Here is a 25,864-nt window from a genome sequence, read left to right on the forward strand (position 1 = left end):
ATCATGCATCACACATCTAATGAGATAAATATCTGTCCTATCTATATAATACAATATCTTATCTTTATTCTACTCTATATCCTAATTTTTCCACCATCCTTTTCTTGACGCCCAGACATATTCATTATAAAAGCAAAACTATAGGATTGAATTTAAAAACAATTTTCTCAAGAATGAAACTAAAAACTGTAATTTTACTACAATAGAATAGATTTAACCTAGATATAAATGTATCTCGAAGAGTGTACTTAGTTACCGAAGGAGAGTCAGATCTGCAGAGTCTTGTCACCCATTCGTGTCGTTTGATTGAATATAACATGGTAGAGGACCACTTACTGCACAAATCTGCAACAGATATAAAAACAGCAAACAAAGTCATAAAGAACCGACACCAAACTAGTACTACTACCATATATGGTCCTTCAAAGAGTAATAAGAGAACGACTTTACCTAATAAGTTTGAGTCGTTTCCTTTTCTTTCTAAAGTTTCAATTCACTTGGTAATTTATGTGTACACGTCGACCATGTAAAATCATCGTTGAAAAAAAAAAGTACCTGTACTGGAAAAGAAATTACTGCCATAGTAGTGCAGATTCTATGTTACCAAAGAAAATCATAAGTTTCTAATGGCGCCGTCTAAGGTGCGCAAGTGACATAGGTCTCTCACCGTGAGAGACCATTTTTTCCTTTTTTTTTTTTTTCTAAATGAACAAGAGCCGTTAGATTAGCTGTCCATAATGGTCACTCACTTCACTAACACACACCATATCACCACCATCCCTTACACCTTTCTTTGCAAACGTACAACACACCTTTCTTCACCGTCCTTCTTCCACTGTGTCCTTCTTCCATTGTCCTTCTTCATTTCTTTTTCTGCAGCCATTACTCTTCCTCATTTTATTTTTTTAAAACCATTTCCTTCTTCATTTTCTTTTGTGCTCCCTTCTGATTTCTTCTTTTTGCGCTCCCTTCTGATTTCTTCTTTTGCGCTCCCTTCTGATTTCTTCTTCATTTCTTCCATTTTCGATCCTCTTCCATTAACGATTTGTGTATGAAGCAAGTTTTTGTGCTTAGTAAAAGTAACAGATATTGAGTTAAAGATGGATGGTGGTGACGTTATTGGCCATGGAGTAATGCAAGTTAACTCTGTAAGTCAATTTTCAAACAATCTTATCTTGTGGTTGTAACCCTAATTGATGGTTGATTTACTATTTAGTTATTTATATTTTTTTAGGAAGCACACGATGGGATTTTTCATGAGAATGGTCGTGTTAACGATGACGGTGAACTGGATTTTGTTAGTGATGGATGCTTGGATAATGTTGAATATGACAACAGAGTTGTTGATGAAGATTCTGAGTTTGAAGAAGTTGAATACTATGATGAAGATGCGGAAGAAGATAATGAATTTTACGGATGTGAATACGATGATGAAGATGGAGATGATGATGGCGAATTAGATGGTGATGATTATGATGACGAGATAGGTTCCGGTTATGTTAGTGGACACGAATATTGGAATACAGATTCAAACGGCAGTGGAATTTCTGGGGAAGGATCGGAATGGGGTTCGGACAGATTGAATGAATCGATATCTTCAGATCAAATTCTAGACGAATCATTTGTTGTTGACGTGTTTGACGACATTGCAAATATGGACATGTTTAACTTGCAATGTGATGATGTTTCGAAGCTGCAATTTGGAAGTCTGGAAATAGCTTACACATGGTACTGTTGGTTTGCAAAGATGAACGGTTTTGCAGTCCGTAAAGGTCAAGTTATTAAAAAAAAGAGTGGAGATGTTACTCAACAAACATTTCTTTGTAACCTTGCAGGATTTAGGCAAAACAAAGTAGATAATCGCAAACGCGGTCTGAGGCACGAAACCTGGTGTGGATGTGAAGCAAAATTTCGGGTTCATATTGATATAATTTCACACCGTTGGTATGTCACAGTTTTTACCTTTGAGCACAATCATGCAATGTTAAAGGAGAAGCACTGCAGGCTGTTGGCAGGTAATAGGAAGCTTAGTAAGTCAGATAAGATGCAAATTAAGAATTTTGGGAATGCCGGAACCAAAGTAACTCAAATGATTGGTTCATTCGCTAATGCTGCCGGGGGGTATGATAAGGTAGGATTTTTGAAGAAGGATGTACATAATCAAATTGCAAGACAAAGGAAAGAGATGTCTTCTGATGCTAAAGGTGCTGTCAGGTATCTTATTGATCTTCGTGTTAAAGATCCATTGATGCTTGTTGCACACACGGTGGGTGCGGATGGAACGTTGCAAAACCTATTTTGGAGCGACGGTGAGAGTCAAAAGAATTATGAACTGTTTGGTGATGTGCTTGCTTTTGATGCTACATACAAGAAAAATAAGTACAGGTGCCCATTTGTTGTTTTTTCTGGTGTTAATCACCATAACCAGAAGATTATATTTGCTACTGCCATAGTTTCAAATGAGATTGAAGGGACATATGTATGGTTGCTGGAGCAGTTTTTGGTTGCAATGAAAGGTAAGACACATTTATCTGTAATAACGGACGGTGATGTTGCTATGAGAAATGCAATCAGGGAAGTCTTTCCCAACAGTTACCACAGGTTATGTGCATGACATCTCCTACGAAATGCAATTTCCAACATTAGCAATCCCAATTTCATCCCTGTTTTCAAAAAATTAATTCTTGGTGATGACGATGTTTGGAAATTTGAGAGTCTGTGGAATGAAATGTTAGATAGGTTTAGAAGATAATAATTGGATTAATGAATTGTACCAGAAAAGGAAGATGTGGGCAACATCTCATATTAGGGGAAATTTCTTTGCAGGAATAAGAACGACATCGCGGTGCGAAGCATTTCATAGTCATATGGGACAGTTTGTACACTCGAAGATGAATATGACTGATTTTTTTAAGCTGTTCCATAGGTGTGTGGCATATTTTCGATTTAGAGAGGTTCAAGCTGATTTTGAATCCCAATATGGACAGGCAATGTTGCATACCAATCTTAGGGCGCTTGAGAGGTCAGCATCAAAGCACTGGACAAAAGAGTTATTTGAAATGGTACGATCTGTTATGAAAAAGGTAACCTTAACATCTGTATTAGATATTCAAGATATGACATCAGTTACCAATTATGCAGTGACAAAATACAGAGACGAAGGGCATGGATGGCGTGTTTCCCACTGTCCATCGAATAACGATTTCAGATGCTCGTGTCTTAGAATGGAATCCATTGGGATTCCTTGTGAGCACATTGTTGCTGTGATGGTTTATCTTAATATTGTAGAATTTCCTGAGAATCTTGTATTGAATCGTTGGTCATTATATGCGAAGGAGTCTATTAGTGGAAGTTATGAAGATGGTTCCCACTACTGGGATTCACATTTGGTTGCTAGACACGCTACTTTGGTGAATCTTAGTAAGGAGGTCGCTGACTGTCATATATGGATGTAGATGATTATAAAAAATATTTAGAATATCTGACTACTGAACTTTGTAGGCTTAAATCGAAGTACAACAATGAAGATGTTCCAGATAACATACATGTTGAAGAGGAGTTGGTGAATATACTTAACCCTTCATTTTCAAGAAGCAAGGGTTGTGGACCAGGTACTGTTGGTACATCAGAGAGACGCAGGCGGACACAGACGTGTGGGATATGCGGTGCAGCTGGTCACAACAGAAGATGCTGCCCTACTCTTGGAGCAGATGGAGAGCCTCCTGCAGATAGTTCTTTACAATCAGCATCTGTAAGGTTAAGTAATGACTATGGATTTTCAGTTTGAAATTTAGTGAAGTGATGAAGCAATGCCAAAATGATGTTATGCTGCTTGTTTGGAAAGGAAGGTGTCTGTTTCTGTTAAGAATGGGAAAGTGCTGAAGTAAGAGGTGGTATTTGTAGTTTATTGTATTGGATAATATAATTGGCATTTATACTGATTTTGTAATTTTGGGTGCTGTGTTGCAAATGTGGGATTTGTTTTGTAATAGGCATTTGGTATGCTTATTGTAACAGACATTGTGCCTTGTTAATTAGTTTTAATATATCTATGGCTGGAAGTTGATGTAACTGAAGAAGTGAATTGCTGTAATTTTATCCTAAAGCACATTGAAATTCATCTATGTTGTATTGTAATTTCCCTAATTCAACATAATATATTTCATAAATTAATCAACAATGTTCTAAATGTTACTTAAATAGAGTAAATTCATATTGTATTATTTGTGATAAAAATACAATGCACAATTTTGATTATGAAACAAGCCAAATTAAATTAAAATAGAACAACACCAAAATTTCTAAAGCAGTACAAATAAATGCAGGAAAAAAATTTTGCATAACCCGAAAGGTCCCGGGACAGGATTGCTTACCTGTACTATTTCAAAACTTTAGTACCTTTGGTGCAATATGAAAATGCAAAAATAAATAGCATAATTTTTCAATTCAATGGAGTATAACAATTAAAGGTGCATCAACATAATTTAAATATTCTTCATGTTACATTTCTATTTTCCAATATCAACATAGTTTCAGTGGCAGCTACTATTATATCATCACTTTCCTCGAATCAAATGCTTTGGCGCAAGCACAGAAGCCTTAGGTGCAACCATTCAAACAGCTCCTTCAATGGCATTCGCTGCAGCCTACAGTTCAATCCACTGCCAATTACTTCACATAATGTGTTGTTGTTATTTTCCATCATCAATATATCCACACCCAAGGACACAACAACTAGACATAACAATGTAAGCAACAGAAAGCAGCAAAGGGCGGTCCAAATTACATAAAACAGCCAACTATATAGGAGATATTTTACATATAGTAAGTGTACGATATTCTGCAGAAAGCAGCAAGCAAATTATCCTAAAAATATATTACAGACAATCATAGTAGTAGTTTCAATCCACAAAACATGGTCCACATTGTCTTCCAAATATCCAAACAAATGGCCACTACACATTCTCATTGTCTCTAATCATGGTTGTCATAACTTTCCAGTATTCCTTCGACTTCCAGATGAGCTCGTTGTTGCAGTCGTTATGGTTTCCCATAAGCAAACGCATAGTTATGGCCATCCTTGTGACAATCTCATTCATCTGGAAGTGAAATGTGAAATAGTTAACAAAGATTATTTTTGGGGTTAAATGGTGATAATTTATTGTAAACACAACACATCAGAATTACCATATAATCATACCACACCAAGAGTGTTGCTTGTGAAGTTGTTCTGCATATTCATCCACTCTACCACCCATAGTGCAGAGCTGTCGCTGCCAATACAACACAACGGGTTCAGTTTGACCAATTGTATATGGAAAGTGATTGTCGATTGGAAGAAATTTGATACCTGGTTCCACAGTTTGGGATCCCTCTTGCCTCCACAATGTCCCAGTATTCAAAGTCCGTCATCACGTGGAGTGAGAATGAACTTTCATACACCGTTTCCACCAGCTTATTTAGCGCAGCTCCCTGATAAATTAAGAAAATATAGCTTATTATAGCTTCTTTTCTCAAACATGTGATTATAAAATTCACGTATACTCACAATGTTTCTGATGGTGGACCTTCTTTCTACGACCACGTCCTCGGTCAGATGCGAGTCCAAATGATAGATCTTGCGATCATCTAATGAAATGACCATGAGGTACCAGTGTCCACGCTGGTCTTCTACTGGGACATAAATCTATAACGTATATCAAATTTTTGAACAAATCCGTTAATTGGCTTATGTAAAAAAGGAGGCAGTGCATACAACATCTAACGATTAGAGACAATTAAATGAAACATTCTACCAATCTCAGGTAATCAAAACGAACAGCCCAGTCATCTTTGTAAAACATGTGTAATTCCTCATGACCATTATTTTTAACAACATCTTCCTACAACCAACAGATAGTTTAATACATTAGCATGTGATTATCACTTATTAGTAAAGACTCATGTAACATAAGCATCATGAATAATTTGGAGTTTATGGTAATTACCGCGAATGATGGAGGCAGGCACCACAAATTTTTGCATAAGTTTTGGTGTTGTGACCACATCACCTTCAAAGCCATCATCAGTATTATCTGTTCCAAGGTTGGAATTCATTTACACCAGTAACCAGTTAGCCACCATACATAATACGTAAAATGATAGGCATGTGTATAGGTTAGAAATGTACCTCACTCAAAACCAACATTCCGGGACACATGCACTCAAAATCAGCTCTAGTGTACTTTGTCCTACCAACCCTGAATATTGTATCACTAAAATACAACAACGGTTGTTAGTCATTGTTAAGAGATTTCATAATAAGGTAATAAAACTCATTTCCACATACGTTGAGTCAAAGTCTTCTTGGAAGACATACGCACACACCCTGATTTCCGATTGATCCAGTTTCATATCAGGGGAGGTCTTAACCGCGCATCTGAAATGCTACTTAATATAGGACTTGTTTAGAATATCATACACAATCGATATAAACATTGTTCTTTCATAAGTACTGCTTAATGAATTTTGATTACCTTTGGAACCATTAAACCAGTACTGTTTCTGAATGCATTAGTCCTCCCAATAGCAACAGCACTTTTAGCTCTACCGCCTGGAGATTGTCGTTCGACACCAAGTGATCTGGGAGTGGTTCCAGCTTTTCTCTGCAAGTTGCCAATAGCATTACCTGTAGGCCTCGACCCCTCACCTGGTGATGGTGTGAATGAGAGCTTTCGACCCTTGGGAGTTGTTGATCTCGTCATCAGCTCCTTGTTTATTGAAATAAATATTAGAACAATTAATTTGAATAACATGGTAAATCAAGTGTTTAAAGTTTAAACAACATTAACGTAAAACCATGCAAATATATGAGTGGAAGGCATGTCACCTTTGCATTAAACCTTCGGCTATAATCACTACTGAATGGCTTGTTGGTGTTGTCGGCAACTTCTTTCCCACCCCTGTTTGAATTGGCATCAATGTATAGAAGTTTCCCATAGCTTGTGTTTTGCCATTTGCAAACAGTATCGGTACGTATGTAGTTGTTATGGGAGACTGTTCTTTTTTTAGCATTCATTCTTTCCTCAGAGTCGTAGTCAGATATGTTTATTATACCAAAGTTCTTCAGCTTCTCCATCCCTCTGTCCATCATCTTTTCTTTGCCCCGATCATTTCCATCATCTTCTGCATCAGGGGAATATCCAGAGCTAGCATGGACAACTTTGTCTTTGAACCTTGGGCTACGCATTTCCCCACCTACTTTTTTTATTATCTCTTTTTGATTGAACACAAGTTTGGTCATCATCTCTTTGTGAGAAATCTCCAGAATATCTATCCTGAAACTTAGTTTATGCATCATACACAATGGTTGAACCATATCAGTAGTTATATAACACAAAAGTTCAACATAAAACGTTTCAACACAACTCTTATATCTTTTTTTTTTATAAGCAATGGATTTTATTACTCAGCACCAGTAGTGCATTTCCACATTACAGAGTTGTATGAATATTACAACTCTTATATAGTTATATACTTATATCTTAAAAGCATGTTGGTTTCAAAAATGTTTACCTCCACGGCATCCAACACATCAGCTAACGTGACTTCTTTGGAGCTTACATCAGGTTTCAATGAGTCGTGATCTACATCTTGTCCAACCCTTGGAATGGTTGATGAACAAATCCTCTCGCCCATCTTTGAGGAGTTTTTGTCACCATCCCTACATAAACACCACAACCTTTATGACTTATGTACATGAACATATAAAAATGTAACACATAAAGACATACTAATAAATATTATTAAGAAGGAAAACTTGCATTTCGTTGTCTTTTGAATGGCCAGGGATCAACACACATCGTTGCATCTTGTTGGTTCCATTGATAATGAGTGCTCTCTTGCTTGTTGTTTTTTTTATAGAACTTGCTTGTTGTTGATGTTGCTAATATAAAGAAAATAAGGAGAAACGTAGAGTAATGATGTAGAGACTGATCTCGATACCTATTCCATCAAATCACTTAATTACCATTTAATGTGGAATTGACCCATGCTATCACAATTGCATAAAGTAAACCTACTGATATCTTAATATAATATTAAGACCTGTATGATATGCTACTTGCACATGAGATATTAATATTGTAATCACATACATACCATAAGGTTGAAACTAATGATATTATATATATATATATATAAATAAATATATATATATATATATATATATATAATGAGGTGCACACCACTTCATCCATAATCAAATATCCCATACACATATAGGGATCAAATGAAAGGTACTAGAAACGACAAACGAGTTTCATAAAATGGAACTTATACACATGCAACGCCATGCAACTAAGCTAAAAACACAACAACGATTAAGACCGTAGTCACTACATTGAGACCTGAATCAATCTAAAAAATGGAACACCGTCCACATTATTATTATATACATTCACTTAACATTTTCATTAACTAAAACTTGGTTACTGAGGAGCTTGTTTTCTGCTTTCAAAGTAGCAATCTCCATGTTCAGTTCAAAGTTTGCATCCCTCGCATTTTGAAGTTCTTCCGATAGTATTTGGACGTTATAGTAGTTGTAATCACGAATCCTTCTACCTATTGCGCAAAGCAAACGACGCATTAACAGCACCGCAACATCTTCCTTCGCGTCATAGTCGGTCTTCACAAAACGGCCAACTGAAACCATAGATTTGGCAAACAAAGGACTACACAAACAAGCATGATACCTTAAAAATTGGAAACCATGTTCAACCTTGACTTCGTGTAGATTGTATACCGGTACAAGGATTCTCATACGGTTGCAAACTACCTCTACCTGTTTTTGTATGCTATTTTGTAGAACGATATCCTCCGCGTCTGTCTCCTCGGCCAAGTTCGACAAAACCGTAGATTATAATACAAATAAAAAAGGTTCATAAAGGTTAATAAAGGTCATACATAGTTACATATCATGGTTATCGTTTAATATTATAAGCAACGTATATATACTACATAACATAAGGTTGTATTGTATCAACTTACACGACAGATCTTGAGAAGGCTGAACTTTGTCGTCTGCATACGAACACTCTTCAGATTCGCACGAGTTGATGTTGTGATGTTGTTCATAGACACGACCTACTTGTTTGCAATATTCCGTGTATGCCCTTTCAGCTTGCTCAAGGCTATAATATTTGCCATGTGCGTTGTTACTCCATTTGTTAACTTGAGCAAAACATTCAGGCCACGACAAATATATACCTGGGTTACGACCTTCAAAAACTACGTATACTTTCTCCATTATCACCCAGGTCACAGTAGATCCCTTGTCCGTTTTGAGTGGATGAAGTTTACCAGCTTTCAAGTTTAAGTAGATGAAGTTGAGTAAATGAAAGCAATAACTGAGGTAGGGTGGTAGTAGTTGGCCATGGGTTAATTACTTGAGCGGTTGAGTATGGTAGTAATTGATATGATAGTTTAAAATTGAGGAATGATATTATTACACCCAAATTTGACAATTACACACTATTTTGATACGGTTTGCTTTTTTATTTTATTTAATAGTTATTATAGCATTATTTGAATAATATGAAACTATGAATAATAATATGAATAAAATTAAATAAATAAAATTTTGTACTCTTTTGTATTAATGAATATGTCACAAAATAAGTATAGTTAGATTGAAAAATATATGTTAGTAATTAAGTAATACTAATTAATCATAATATAAGCATAAAATAAAATGAAGAGGATCTAAAAATAAAAGCCATTTTAGAGAGTTGGCCCCCCTAAAACGGTCCTGAATTGGAAGACCCAATTGAGATTAATTTTGATATATATAAAATCAGTGACGGAGTCCGATATTTTGTGAGAGCAATATATTCATGTAGTGTAATAAAAGAGTGTTTATTTTCTAAAGCTTAAATATACATCATACGTATATTTTGAGATTCATTTTGATATATATAAAATCAGTGACGGAGTCCGATATTTTGTGAGAGCAATATATTCATGTAGTGTAATAAAAGAGTGTTTATTTTCTAAAGCTTAAATATACATCATACATATATTAAATATATATCATACATATATTTTATTATGAGATTTAATTTTGAAAAATATTTAATAATTTTGTAATTTTTATTTGTATAATTTTCTCAATGCTATTATAAACAAAATTATTTATCTATCAATCTCTTTTTTATATATAAATATAAATAATAATGATATGAATAGTTGTTTGTTTGCCATCTTTGATGATAATGTTGTAATGTTAAAATAAAAATATACAACATAATCTTATTTTTGAAAATTTAATTAAAAATTATTTTAAATTTAAGCATAAAACCAACTCGTCTCTATTTTAGTAGGACATATATGATTTTTATAATAAAAAACTTACTATCATTTATAATGAAACCTTAAATAATTATTCATATACCATGTGAATTCATATTTATAACAACAATACTTTTTTTATTAGTTAATGCGTTATTCAATTTTAATTAAATATTTCTTTATCAATGGTTAAATTAGTGTATGTATATATATAGCACTCATATATTTTTTAGAAAACATAGTGGGTGCAAAGTGACCCCATTCCAATGCACCTAGCTCCATCCCTGTATAAAACTGAAAAAGACACACGTGAATGAACAATTTTATTCCAATACTACATGTCGACCTCGCTACATTGAGTGTTGCAGTAGTTATATTATTCTTTTGAATGGTGCACTCAACTGAACCTGTTTGAAATTGTTCCCTAACCGTGCGTGTATAAATGTCAAGCCAGCTGAGTGTTTCATTTTATATCTGCGAAGGTTTGCTGAAGAAGGAGAAATGAATCACGGAAGCAGGTAATAAGTTATAAAATAGTTTGGTTGTTTGTTATACAAATGTTTTTGAAATGCATATGTTGTAATATGTTACATATTGCAGTTCAGATGAATCATCAGATGATGGTGGAGCTGATGGATACTACTGGGAGAAAACAATTACATCAGGCTACACTGCAAGCCGAAATGTTCTTGTAAGTATATACATGTTATTCAATATGCTACTTCCATGTTTCATTAACACTAACTCAGGTGTTGTAATCATATATTCTGCAGCATTTTCCAAGGAGAGTTTGTAGGTCCTGTCGCTTTTACTCTTCACAGATAGATTTGTGTGATTATGATACAGGACTTACATATGAATGCATCATCCGGAGTGCAACTATTAATAGTGGAGAGAAGCTGTATATAGGGGAGGGGTGGTACCAATTTGCAAGGATGAAAAGATTTAGGAGAGGTGATCGGTTAGGTTTTACCGTTTCGTTGGTTCCTAATAGGTTGTACGTGACATTGTTGAATCGTTGAAGGTGACATGTTTCGCGGTGTAAAATCAAAAAGCTGGAAAACTTAATGTTTATGGGTATCTAAGTATGTAATAATGTGAACTATAGTGTTATGTAGCAGTCACAATAGTCGTGTTATATGTAACGCAAATCCGCGTTGTGTCGCGGCGGGTGCCAGTGCTGGGTGTTGGTTTTGTTGTCGTGATCCCAAATGTGTTTTATGTTCTTAAATATTAGTGATGAATGAGCAATATTTTGTTTTGTGTATTGGAGCATTGATTTTTACTTTGTTGAATAGCATATTGAATTGATTTTTACTTTGTTTTGTATAAACTATTTTTTATAAAAAGAATTTTATAAACCACTTTGGTTAACATGATGTGATAATAATCATGAGTCGTGACCTCAAAATACTATCAGTACACCGTAAGAATAGTGACTAATAAAACAGCTTACCATGTCGTATCTGCAACAGCACGTTGAGTATCATCCTTAGTAGTTTTGCTTGTTTCAACTTCATCTTTACTTCCTTCACCACCCGATCCCAGCACTTCCTCCTTACCCGGTTCCTTGTCTTCAACTTCATCTTTACTTCCTTCACCACCCGATGCCAGCACTTCCTCCTTACCTGGTTCCTTGTCTTCAACTTCATCTTTACTTCCTTCTCCACCCGATCCCAGCACTTCCTCCCTACCCGGTTCCTTGTCTTCAACTTCATCTTTACTTCCTTCTCCACCCGATCCCAGCACTTCCTCCTTACCCGGTTCCTTGTCTTCAACTTCATCTGTACTTTCCACATAACACATTCCCAGCATCTCCAAACAATATTCTTCATATGACAATGTTTTCCTGGTCTCTTTTGTTCGCATAAATCGGTCGGCCTCATAATGCAGATAACCGTTGTCCAACCTTTCCCGGACGTCTTCGTCAAAGTGTAGCTTCTTCAGATTTCGAGATCTGCATAAAATAACACATGTAACAAACATTGTTTATACACCATGCATATTCCAGTTAATAACAATTGTGTTTATCTCTACCTCTTCCATTAACTAAAATCTTACAGCTTTCTTTATATATCATGATCAAGAAAAAGACAGTACTTACTTATCATGACACATGCAGATATCATGAACAATAAATCTGAATCAAAAACACAAACTCTACATGTTGTACTCAGCAAAACTTTTGCATAAGTTGCAACATAGTCATAATCAGTCAATACTCAATGTGTATATTGGAACAACAGAACCACTACATTTGTATAATGCTAAATAGTAAACCTTGCCGCCTCGGGTGACATTGATAAATGAGTAGGAAAAGGGATTTTTTATCTGCTTCAATTTCTTCATTACTTCCCGCCTCACCAGATTGCAGCACAATCCCACAAAATTCTTCATAAGATATGGTTTTTCTGATCTTATTTGTTCTTAGCTCCCGCTCTTCCTCGTGATCAATATAGTTGTCGTACATCTTTCGAAGTTCTTGCTCTTCGAAATGTCGTCCATTGTGGGTTTCAGATCTGCATAAAACATAAACTTTCAAGACACATTAGATATACACCATGCATGCCGGTAGAAATGTGTTCGGCCTCTCTGTAAGTCTACCATAAATGGGTAACACAGCGATTCTTTACGGTTCAGAAGCGGTTTCATGAGGGAACATGGTACAATATGAAATTAACACAAAGGGAGTATTAAACATGGTACGCTTACCCAGAAAGTCTTCGTCTTTTATCTCCATTAGCCATTTTCAGCCGTGAGACCGCCGGTGATGGAGGTTGTGTTGATGGGGTGTGGTGTGGGGTTACTGTGGAAGAAGCGGCTCCTCTCACTTGGAAACTAAAGAGACGTTGCTATTCCTCTTTCAATCTGCCGTTTATTTTGGCTACTAAAAGTCTAAAAGCGTATAAATGAGTTAATCTCTACACGTGTTGTCACTATTTTTTATTGTTTAAAATGTTTTATGGTGGCATATATTTTAAAATCCATTTAAATTTAAAGTTACAATTTGATTTGGAAATGTGTAATAAAATCAAGAGAAAAAGGGTGATGCCCCCTGACAGTGACATGTAACCAATCACACCCCATGCATCCAATTATACCACACTTTTATTTTGAAAAAGTTTTAATGACATGGCAGATTGTTTGTTTTCTATTGGATGACAGTGTAAAACTATTTTACACTGTCAGTGCATATCCATTAAACCCTAAAATCAAAAGAGTGTATTTAAGGAATATTGTGTTTTCTATGTTGTAAACAAAATTAAAAATATTGATAAATTTTTAAAAGTGAATGTGAAAACATTTATTATTATATAAAAAAATAAATACATTAATAATTATTCAACAAATATTTAAATGTAAAAGAGATCAAGTAAGAATAAAATTATTTACTACTTTATTTTTATATATAATATAAATATTGAATTTAAAATAAAAGAGATCAAGTAAGAATAAAATTGTTTTTAAAAATTAATTTATGAAATGATTATTTTATGTATCATAAAAAATAATAAATAAATAGTAAATATATATCTTTATTATTATTTTTATTAATAATTTTATAAATATAAATAAGGTGTTGATTTAAATATTTATTAGGCTAATATTATTATCCAAAAATTATAATAAATAATAACAATTAAAATCAAATAAATATAAATATTTAATTGAGTTTCTTTTTTTAATAAGTAGCATTTCTACACATAACATGTAAAATTGAGGTAAAATGAGGCAATAACAAAAATTAAAAGAAAACACATTTTATTTAAAATTTGAGAATCATTTTGCATATTTGTTTCAGATTAGAGAGAAAAAATAATCGTGGCCACATATAAAAAAATATATTTAATTTTTGAAAAACAACCTGTTCTTATGGCGGATCTTCTGTTAATTGACAAATCAAATAAACCAGGGTAGCTTCCTCGTCAATTTGTTTATTTAGAAACCATAGTTTGTTGCTACCGAGCCAAGCTATTTCAGTTAAATATTTGTTGAAAACAGTTTATGTCACAATTTTATTTTCACAATTATAAAATTCAACCAACGCATTGAGAATTATCGATGACAAACAATCATCAAAGATAAAGAAAGCATTCTTAAAACATACGGAATTGCGATTCAACCATAGAGTCAATGCCATTGACTACCAAACAAACAAATTGCAGTTGATGTAAACATACTTCAAAACAAGTCTTGTATCAACTAAAAATAACTACCAAAAAACCAACATTGTAATTGTACCATATATAATACAAAAAACTAACAATGCTTGAGATTAAAGCTCCTTAAAAAACATGCCACCACAACCAAACAAGACTAAGGATTTCTCAACGTAACATAGAGACGTCTCGGTGGCGATGTTATTGTGAAGAACAAAATGTCTCCGGTTCCAAGATTCCTGTTTTTCGCAAACTGATACCATCCTTGCCCCATGAATTTTTCCTTTTTCAAAAGTTTCTTCCTATTCCTTTTGCAGCCAATTTCAACGTAATAGTTCTTGCGAGTGTCTTCATCTATAAGTTCTATAGATCTCTGGTTCCAAAACAGGTAGTGTTTGGTTACACATCGAGGGAAATGCTGCATGAAAAACAAAATCCCAGCTAACTCACTTAAATCTATTTCAAATCATAATTCAAACAATAGCTATAACCAGTCTACGACATTACCAGGACATTCTTTTGCGCACTTTGACCGTCTTTCACCACTCGTTTCCAACAGTAATCATCCGGGTATTCCTCATCACCTGATTCATCACTTTCCGAACCAGAGCTGTGAACATCCACATTTGGATCTCTCAGTTCTTTCTGAACTCGCATCTGAACAGCAGTTAATCTTTCAAATAGTCCATCATATGATTCATCAGAGGTATCGTCTCTGCAAAATCATAGAGTACAACATTAACTAATGACTTAAAAAACGGGAAACTGCATTACATTAAAACATGATACTTACGGGTTCACACCATTTACTTCCACAACGTCTCCAACGATGCTTTCACCACTTGCTTGCCCAACAACAAATTCAGAAGAGCTGTACACAAAATCCTAATAAATTTACCATCCACATAATATCCCAAAATACAAACCTAACGCATATTTAAAATTTTAAATACCGTAAATCTAAATCAACTGGTCCAAACAAATGTAGATTATCAAAAAAAACACATGCAAAATAACAGAGTTTCCTTCAATGGGCCGATTACAGATCAAAACATAACAATGTACTGGAACTGGATAACTACAATAACACATACATTTTTGAAAAAGAAACAACAACTAAAAAATGGGTACCAAACATCTACCATGCAAAACGAAATATAAACATTTCCTTCAATGGGACTACAGATCAAAACATAACAGTTGTACTGGATAACTACAATAACACCTACATTTTTGAAAAACAGACAACAACCAAAAACTGGGTACCAAACATCTACCATGCAAAACGAAATATAAACATTCACTACTTCCGATCAACGTCAACACCTACATGTACCTCTTATCCTCTACTATCGGCACAGGAGTAGAAATAGTAGGGTTGGAGAAACCGGATTTCAAACTTCCTTTGCGAACGGACGGAGAGCCTCTGCAACTTCTGCAACTTCTATTTGAGGATAAATGCAAAAAGTTCTATTTGTAGGCCCAATATGTGCCTAAAAAGTTTTTACAAACTGTTGGGATTCTTTAAAATATAAATATATATATATATATATATATATATATATATATATATATATATATATATATATATATATATATATATATAAGCCTTCTATATATTTTATATTGTTAACAAACCTAATTTAAAACAAAAATATTTTATATTATTGAATTTATAAAAACTTTAAAATAAATTTATATATAACTTTCTTATGAAACAATTATAATGGATGAATAAATAACTTTTTTATGACCGTCATCGGTTCATCTATAACACGCTTCACACAAAGTTGACAATCGTCAGTTGAATCTTTTACATGGTTATCACATAGTTGACTGTCATCAGTTCATCTATAACACGCTTCACACATAGTTGACCATCATCAGTTCATTTGTAACACGCTTCACACATAGTTCATCATCATCAGTTGAATCCCTGACATGGTTAACACATATTCGGATCTCATCAGTTCATCTATAATACACTTCGCACATAGTTAACCGTCATCAGTTAAATCCCTGACACGGTTAACACATAGTTGACCATCATCGGTTCATCTGCAACACACTTCACACATAGTTAACCGTCATCAGTTGAATCCCTGACACGGTTAACACATAGTTGACCATCATCGGTTCATCTGCAACAGCTTCACACCTAGTTGACTGTCATCAGTTGAATCCCTGACATGGTTAACACATAGTTGACCATCATCGGTTCATCTGCAACACGCTTCACACATAGTTAACCATCATCAGTTGAATCCCTGACACGGTTAACACATAGTTGACCATCATCGGTTCATCTGCAACACGCTTCACACATAGTTGACCGTCATCAGTTGAATCCCTGACATAGTTCACACATATTCGGACCTCATCAGTTCATCTATAACACGCTTCGCACATAGTTAATTAACCGTCATCAGTTGAATCCCTGACATGGTTCATACATATTCGGACCTCATCAGTTCATCAGTAACACGCTTCACACATAGTTAATTAACCGTCATTAGTTGTGTCCCTGACATGGTTAACACATATTTGACCGTCATCAGTTCATCTGTAACACGCTTCGAACATAGTTTACCATCATCAGTTGAATCACTGACATGGTTCACACATAGTTGACCGTCATCAGTTGAATCCCTAACATGGTTCACACATAGTTGACCGTCATTATTTCATCTGTAACATGGTTCACACATGATTTTCCATCGTCAATTGACTCCCTGACACGGTTAACACATAGTTGACCATCATCGGTTCATCTGCAACACGCTTCACACATAGTTGATCGTCATCAGTTGAATCCCTGACATGGTTCACACATATTCGGACCTCATCAGTTTATCTGTAACACGCTTCGCACATAGTTAATTAATTGTCATTGGTTGTGTCCCTGACATGGTTAACACATATTCGGACCTCATCAGTTCATTTGTAACACGCTTCGCACATAGTTAATTAACCGTCATTAGTTGTGTCCCTGACATGGTTAACACATAGTTGACCGTCATCAGTTCATCTGTAACACGCTTCGCACATAGTTTACCATCATCAGTTAAATCACTGACATGGTTAACACATAGTTGACCGTCATCAGTTGAATCCCTGACATGGTTAACACATAGTTTACCATCATCAGTTCATCTGTAACATGCTTCACGCATAGTTAACCGTCATCAGTTCATCTGTTACACGCTTCGCACATTGTTGACCGTCATCAGTTGAATCCCTGACATGGTTGACACATAGTATACACATATTATATAAAACTTTGTGTAGCACTCCCCGGTGTGGGTGCTCTTAGTTGTATTCCTTTTTCCATTTATCAAACATATAAATGTTTTCTTTATTTTATTTATATTTATCGATGCAAAATATTTGTTTGTGTTTATTTAATATTTGTCAATTAAAGATATTTGTTACATATTTTTTTAATGTAACGGTGACAATTTTGTATTCCATATTTTTACACTTATTTTTTAAAATATTTGTCTCGTTTTTGTATATATTTGATAAAAAATATTCTCATATTTTTGTATAATAATCAATGACATATATTTGAACATATTATTTTATATGTCATCAATAAATATGTGTCTAGTGTATTTCATTTTATTAGCAATAAATATTATATGTCCCATAATATATTTAAACAATAATAATAATAATAATAATAATAATAATAATAATAATAATAATAATAATAATTAATAATTGATAAATATTATATTTAAACAACTCACCACATTTCAATTAACCACCTCCTCCCAAAAATTGATGATAACTAATCATTTCTTTAATGATTACCCCCACTAATTTACACACAAGAAAATTTTGGTCAAATTTTTTTCTATTCTTAAATTTAAATACTTAATAATAATTAAATTAAAATAGTATTACATCCCACTAACTTATTATTATTTATCAATAAAAATAAAAACTATTAACTATTAGTCAAAACGTCCCACTAACTCAATTCACGATCCAACCTCTATTTATATTAATTACTATTAATGATTTAAGAAAATTTTATTAAATTAAAATATTTAGCATGTTCTCCACACTCCCTAAAAATGAAATAAATCCCACTAAACCATTAACTCCACTTCCTAAATAAAATGATACGTATTCTATCATTAATTAATTATAAAAAATAATGCTTTTCTAAAAAAAACTTCCTCAAAATTTAACTTCTCATTATCTCATAAAATTATAGCAATTTCTATTTCTTTTAAGCTGTTTCTCTTTCCCCTTCTTCATATTAATTCTCATTTTTAAGTTGTGATAAATTTTTTGTAAGAATATGAAATATAATTGTAAAGAGATGGAGGTTAGAAAATAGTGTTGTAATATTATTTTGTTAATTGATTTTTGTTATTCAATATTATAGTAATGGAGGTAAAGGTTTTTTAATTTTATTTTGTTGATGTACGTACGTTACACGAAAATTTAAACAAAATTGCAGTATTTTAAAATTCAAATCAAAATGAAAAGTAATAGGACATATATAATATATAATGAAATAATTTATACAGTTTAACATATATCAATACAAAAAAAAATTATACAGTTTAAAATATTTTTTTAATAGGCAATTGATTTTAACTAGAGCAAAAGGGTTGCTCTACACCATGCATACAAACAAAGTAAAAATATATTGGACATATATCAAAGGGACAGAGCTAGAAAATTTAAATAGTGGGGCAATATTCACATAAATTTATAATAATTTTAAATTTTTTTATTTTTAAATAAATAGTAAAATAAGTGTTTGAAATAATTTATTAATTAGAATACTATAATTCATGTTTATAAATATGTATAACTATGTAAACTTTAGTTACAAAATATTATACATGTAAGTTGATGGATAATTAAATGGCTTGCATAAATAAATGGATATAAATAAAAATAAAGAAAGGGATGTATATATAAATGGCTTGCATTAACATATTGTCATGGTGTCACAGTTGATGGATAATTAAGAAAAAATAGGGTTGGCTGGTTTGCAACCGTTGGTTGGTTTGCAAACGTTTTTCATTGCCAGCGGGTCCTACTTTCAATGATAAATGTATATTTATATATATATTTAAGTGGCAATTGAATATTGGAGGGTTGTAATTGGTATATTGTGATATTTGATGGGACACATAAAATTTTGATGGGTTGGATGGATATGTAAAAAATATAGTTGAGTTGTTTAAAATTTTTGAAAGTGTAATATAATGTGTAAAATTGAGTAGGACCCATTTAAATACTCATATTTAGAGACTATGGTACATATAGTATATAAATCAAAATGAAGTGGGGGCATAGGCCTACAGTGTTGCAAACGTGGCTCCGTCCCAATGCTAAAATGTCTTGAAAACCTTCTGTTAGATATATGTGAGAATATAGCTTTTGAGAAAATATATTTATGGCATTATTTTGAAGTTTTAGAATTGTAAAAGTTAAAGAATTTGAAAGGATGTTTTGGGGTTCCAATTAAGAGGAGTAAATGAGAGCATCGAGGATTGGAAGCTGGTAGGGTATTAGTAGTTGTGGATATTAAATTTACTTCATCTATACCATTAATAATTACCACTACACTACTTACTCTTAAAACTTGCATTTGCTGCTGAAACGTAAAGGTGGAAAAATAACATAAGTTCTTCTGTAATCTCTCCAGTCTTTTCATCTGTTCATACAATGGCATCTGCAAGGTAAGTTTTAGATCATATGTTAGTATTATTTGTTTGCCTGCTCTGTTTAACAAATAATATTTAACATGGTGTGTTGATTCCAAAACTTGTTTTTGCAGATCTTTTTTTAAAGACCACAGTGAAGGGAAAAACGATGAGGAGGCCAAAAGCAAATCACCAGATTGGTCATTGTTGTAGGTTCTGAAACTTTGTTTTGTTAAGTCACACACATAGCTTTTGAAAGTGTAGATTTTATTTATATGTTATGGCAATCATCGGTTATTTATATGTTATGATGTAAGCTGATTTATATATCCTTGCAAAATTTATTTCAGTCGGGATGTAATGTCTGTTGGTTATGACATTGTTGGAAGTAGGACCCGCCGTTCATCATATTGCTTATGGAAGAGGGAGGTTATAGATGCGCAGATTGCTCGAAGAAACCTTCTTGTAAGTTAGTTGCTAAAACCATAAACATGTACATATATGAATTTAGTTTATTTTATATTACGCGTAAACATAAAAACTAACATTGGTTGAGATGTAAACGTGCAGCAAATCCCGCAGGAAGTTGTTATGACTGGCTGTCTTCAGCGAGTGAGGTATATCGACATTGTCGATGGCATAACCGGTGACACCTATCAGTCTGAAGTGCATACTTTTGAGAGGGGAGGCCACACTGAGAAGTATTTAGGTGGCGGCTGGAACAGGTTTGCAAGGAATCTGGGGCTATGCAATAGAGACTTGGTGGGATTCAACATCAAGTATCCTCATGCTGAAGAAATCGTTGTCACAGTTTTGAACATTGAACACAGGGGATGGTAAGGCCAGATTTTGTGGGGTTTGTTGAAGTTACTATGTATTTTGATGATGTTTTGAAGGTTGTTGCATGTATTTTGAAATATTGTGGTACTATTATTTCAAAGACTTCTATTTTGTTTAAGAATTAGCTATGCACGTTGAACATCGGTTGTGTGTTAATTATCTATAGCATTTATATTCCCTATTGCAGTAGTTATATTATATATTGAAATGCTTATATTTATGTTAAATATATGTTGCAAATTTTGGCCTATCTGCCCATGTTTGGTTTCTCATGTTTCTGGGGATTGGGATATATATGTCGTCCAGCTTTTCCCATGCAAACTATGTCGTTTTCGAAAAAGGACAAATGCTACAGAAAATACAATTGTTCACACATAGCCATCTATGCTGGTCCCACCATCCTATTCTTTCCACTACTTTAATCAAAAATAGCATAATATATTGATTTCTTGAGCATTACTTAAAGTAGTACTAGTACTACTAGTAGTACATTATTTTTTCTGCAAAAAATCTACTTTACTGACACAGTTGATATTCACCTTTTGCTTCATTTAATTCAGCTTCATTTAAATCCAATGCAAAAATATTGATTAAAGTATATATATGTTGACGTTGATGAATTTATATACTTATTTGGTGCTATAATATTGATTTCAATCCAATGCAATAATTTTCACAAATACGTATATATTTAGTTTAATATTGTTTGAGATGTATCTTCATTAAAAATATAATTTTACAAATACATACTTATATTGTATCTTATTTTACAAATTGTATCTTATTTTAAAAATATAATTTTACAAATACATACTTATTTTACAAATAAATACTTAATATTGTACACACATAGTTTACCATCGTCAGTTGAATCCCTGACATGTTCCACACATAGTTTACCATCGTCAGTTGAATCCCTGACATGTTCCACACATAGTTAGACATCACCAGTTGAATCCCAGACACGGATCACACATAGTTTGACATCATCAGTTGAATCCCTGACATGTTCTACACATAGTTTACCATCGTCAGTTGAATCCCTGACATGTTCCACACATAGTTAGACATCATCAGTTGAATCCATGACATGGATCACACATAGTTCGACATCATCAGTTGAATCCCTGACATGGATCACACATAGTTCGACATCGTCAGTTGAATCCCTGACATGTTCCACACATAGTTCGACATCCTCAGTTGAATCCCTGACATGTTCCACACATAGTTTACCAACGTCAGTTGAATCCCTAACATGTTCCACACATAGTTAGACATCATCAGTTGAATCCCTGACATGGATCACACATAGTTCGACATCATCAGTTGAATCCCTGACATGGATCACACATAGTTCGACATCGTCAGTTGAATCCCTGACATGTTCCACACATAGTTCGACATCATCAGTTGAATCCCTGACATGTTCCACACATAGTTTACCATCGCCAGTTGAATCCCTGACATGTTCCACACATAGTTAGACATCATCAGTTGAATCCCTGACATGGATCACACATAGTTCGACATCATCAGTTGAATCCCTGACATGGATCACACATAGTTCGACATCGTCAGTTGAATCCCTGACATGTTCCACACATAGTTCGACATCATCAGTTGAATCCCTGACATGTTCCACACATAGTTTACCATCGTCAGTTGAATCCCTGACATGTTCCACACATAGTTAGACATCATCAGTTGAATCCTTGACGTGGATCAACATAGCTCGACATCATCAGTTGAATCCCTGACATGGATCACTCATAGTTTACCAGCGTCAGTTGAATCCCTGACATGTTCCACACATAGTTAGACATCATCAGTTGAATCCCTGACCTGGATCCCACATAGTTCGACATCATAAGTTGAATCCCTGACATGTTCCACACATAGTTTACCATCGTCAGTTGAATCCCTGACATGGATCACACATAGTTCGACATCATCAGTTGAATCCCTGACATGGTCCACACATAGTTCGACATCATCAGTTGAATCCCTGACATGTTCCACGCATAGTTTACCATCGTCAGTTGAATCCCTAACATGGATCACACATATTTCAACATCATCAGTTGAATCCCTGACATGGTCCACACATAGTTCGACATCATCAATTGAATCCCTGACATGTTCCACACATAGTTAAACATCTTCAGTTGAATTCCTAACATGGATCACACATAGTTCGACATCATCAGTTGAATCCCTGACATGGATCACACATAGTTCGACATCATCAGTTGAATCCTTGACATGTTCCACACATAGTTTACCATCGTTAGTTGAGTCCGTGACATGTTCCACACATAGTTAGACATCATCAGTTGAATCCCTGACATGGATCACACATAGTTTACCATCGTCAGTTGAATCCCTGACATGTTCCACACATAGTTCGACATCGTCAGTTGAATCCTTGACATGTTCCACACATAGTTAGACATCATCAGTTGAATCCCTGACATGGATCACACATAGTTCGACATCATCAGTTGAATCCCTGACATGGATCACATATAGTTTACCAGCGTCAGTTGAATCCTTGACATGTTTCACACATAGTTAGACATCATCAGTTGAATCCCTGTCATGGATCACACATAGTTCGACATCATCAGTTGAATCCCTGACATGGATCACACATAGTTTACCATCGTCAGTTGAATCCCTGACATGTTCCACACATAGTTAGACATCATCAGTTGAATCCCTGACATGGATCACACATAGTTCGACATCATCAGTTGAATCCCTGACATGGATCACACATAGTTCGACATCATTAGTTGAATCCCTGACATGGATCACACATAGTTCGACATCGTCAGTTGAATCCCTGACATGTTCCACACATAGTTTGACATCATCAGTTGAATCCCTGACATGTTCCACACATAGTTTACCATCGTCAGTTGAATCCCTGACATGTTCCACACATAGTTAGACATCATCAGTTGAATCCCTGACATGGATCACACATAGTTCGACATCATCAGTTGAATCCTTGACATGGATCACACATAGTTCGACATCATCAGTTGAATCCCTGACATGTTCCACACATAGTTTACCATCATCAGTTGAATCCCTTACATGTTCCACACATAGTTTACCATCTTCAATTGAATCCCTGACATGTTCCACACATAATTAGACATCATCAGTTGAATCCCTGACATGGATCACACATAGTTCGACATCGTCAGTTGAATCCCTGACATGTTCACAACATAGTTCGACATCCTCAGTTGAATCCCTGACATGTTCCACACATAGTTTACCAACGTCAGTTGAATCCCTAACATGTTCCACACATAGTTAGACATCATCAGTTGAATCCCTGACATGGATCACACATAGTTCGACATCATCAGTTGATTCCCTGACATGGATCACACATAGTTCGACATCGTCAGTTGAATCCCTGACATGTTCCACACATAGTTCGACATCATCAGTTGAATCCCTGACATGTTCCACACATAGTTTACCATCGCCAGTTGAATCCCTGACATGTTCCACACATAGTTAGACATCATCAGTTGAATCCCTGACATGGATCACACATAGTTCGACATCATCAGTTGAATCCCTGACATGGATCACACATAGTTCGACATCGTCAGTTGAATCCCTGACATGTTCCACACATAGTTCGACATCATCAGTTGAATCCCTGACATGTTCCACACATAGTTTACCATCGTCAGTTGAATCCCTGACATGTTCCACACATAGTTAGACATCATCAGTTGAATCCCTGACATGGATCAACATAGCTCGACATCATCAGTTGAATCCCTGACATGGATCACACATAGTTTACCAGCGTCAGTTGAATCCCTGACATGTTCCACACATAGTTAGACATCATCAGTTGAATCCCTGACCTGGATCCCACATAGTTCGAGATCATAAGTTGAATCCCTGACATGTTCCACACATAGTTTACCATCGTCAGTTGAATCCCTGACATGGATCACACATAGTTCGACATCATCAGTTGAATCCCTGACATGGTCCACACATAGTTCGACATCATCAGTTGAATCCCTGACATGTTCCACGCATAGTTTACCATCGTCAGTTGAATCCCTAACATGGATCACACATAGTTCAACATCATCAGTTGAATCCCTGACATGGTCCACACATAGTTCGACATCATCAGTTGAATCCCTGACATGTTCCACACATAGTTAAACATCTTCAGTTGAATCCCTAACATGGATCACACATAGTTCGACATCATCAGTTGAATCCCTGACATGGATCACACATAGTTCGACATCATCAGTTGAATCCTTGACATGTTCCACACATAGTTTACCATCGTTAGTTGAATCCGTGACATGTTCCACACATAGTTAGACATCATCAGTTGAACCCCTGACATGGATCACACATAGTTTACCATCGTCAGTTGAATCCCTGACATGTTCCACACATAGTTCGACATCGTCAGTTGAATCCTTGACATGTTCCACACATAGTTAGACATCATCAGTTGAATCCCTGACATGGATCACACATAGTTCGACATCATCAGTTGAATCCCTGACATGGATCACATATAGTTTACCAGCGTCAGTTGAATCCATGACATGTTTCACACATAGTTAGACTTCATCAGTTGAATCCCTGTCATGGATCACACATAGTTCGACATCATCAGTTGAATCCCTGACATGGATCACACATAGTTTACCATCGTCAGTTGAATCCCTGACATGTTCCACACATAGTTAGACATCATCAGTTGAATCCCTGACATGGATCACACATAGTTCGACATCATCTGTTGAATCCCTGACATGGATCACATATAGTTTACTAGCGTCAATTGACTCC

General features: G+C 34.8%; 2 protein-coding genes across 2 annotated transcripts; both read left to right on the forward strand.

The window, feature by feature from the left end:
• The first annotated feature begins 1,100 nt into the window (after positions 1-1,100).
• Positions 1,101-3,787, forward strand: LOC131661205 (protein FAR1-RELATED SEQUENCE 5-like). Its single transcript, XM_058930663.1, has 4 exons — positions 1,101-1,148; positions 1,235-2,601; positions 2,927-3,451; positions 3,502-3,787. The coding sequence occupies exons 1-4, from the start codon at positions 1,101-1,103 to the stop codon at positions 3,785-3,787; spliced, it is 2,226 nt and encodes a 741-aa protein (XP_058786646.1).
• A 7,040-nt stretch (positions 3,788-10,827) lies between these two features.
• LOC131661215 (uncharacterized) lies at positions 10,828-11,348 on the forward strand. The gene is made up of 3 exons (XM_058930675.1): positions 10,828-10,844; positions 10,927-11,017; positions 11,100-11,348. Exons 1-3 carry the CDS (start codon positions 10,828-10,830, stop codon positions 11,346-11,348), a joined length of 357 nt encoding a protein of 118 aa, XP_058786658.1.
• Positions 11,349-25,864: the final 14,516 nt, after the last annotated feature.

Source organism: Vicia villosa, linkage group LG1, assembly GCF_029867415.1.
Source record: "Vicia villosa cultivar HV-30 ecotype Madison, WI linkage group LG1, Vvil1.0, whole genome shotgun sequence".
Classification (NCBI taxonomy): domain Eukaryota; kingdom Viridiplantae; phylum Streptophyta; class Magnoliopsida; order Fabales; family Fabaceae; genus Vicia; species Vicia villosa.

What these genes read in the sequence shown, in the direction of transcription:
- LOC131661205 (XM_058930663.1), top strand. Translation starts at nt 1,101, where the DNA reads ATGGATGGTGGTGACGTTATTGGCCATGGAGTAATGCAAGTTAACTCT. An exon ending in GAGTAATGCAAGTTAACTCT is followed by an intron (nt 1,149 to 1,234) that starts GTAAGTCAATTT and finishes ATATTTTTTTAG; the next exon opens with GAAGCACACGATGGGATTTT. An exon ending in GCTGACTGTCATATATGGAT is followed by an intron (nt 3,452 to 3,501) that starts GTAGATGATTAT and finishes TGAACTTTGTAG; the next exon opens with GCTTAAATCGAAGTACAACA.
- LOC131661215 (XM_058930675.1), top strand. An exon ending in CTGCAAGCCGAAATGTTCTT is followed by an intron (nt 11,018 to 11,099) that starts GTAAGTATATAC and finishes TATATTCTGCAG; the next exon opens with CATTTTCCAAGGAGAGTTTG.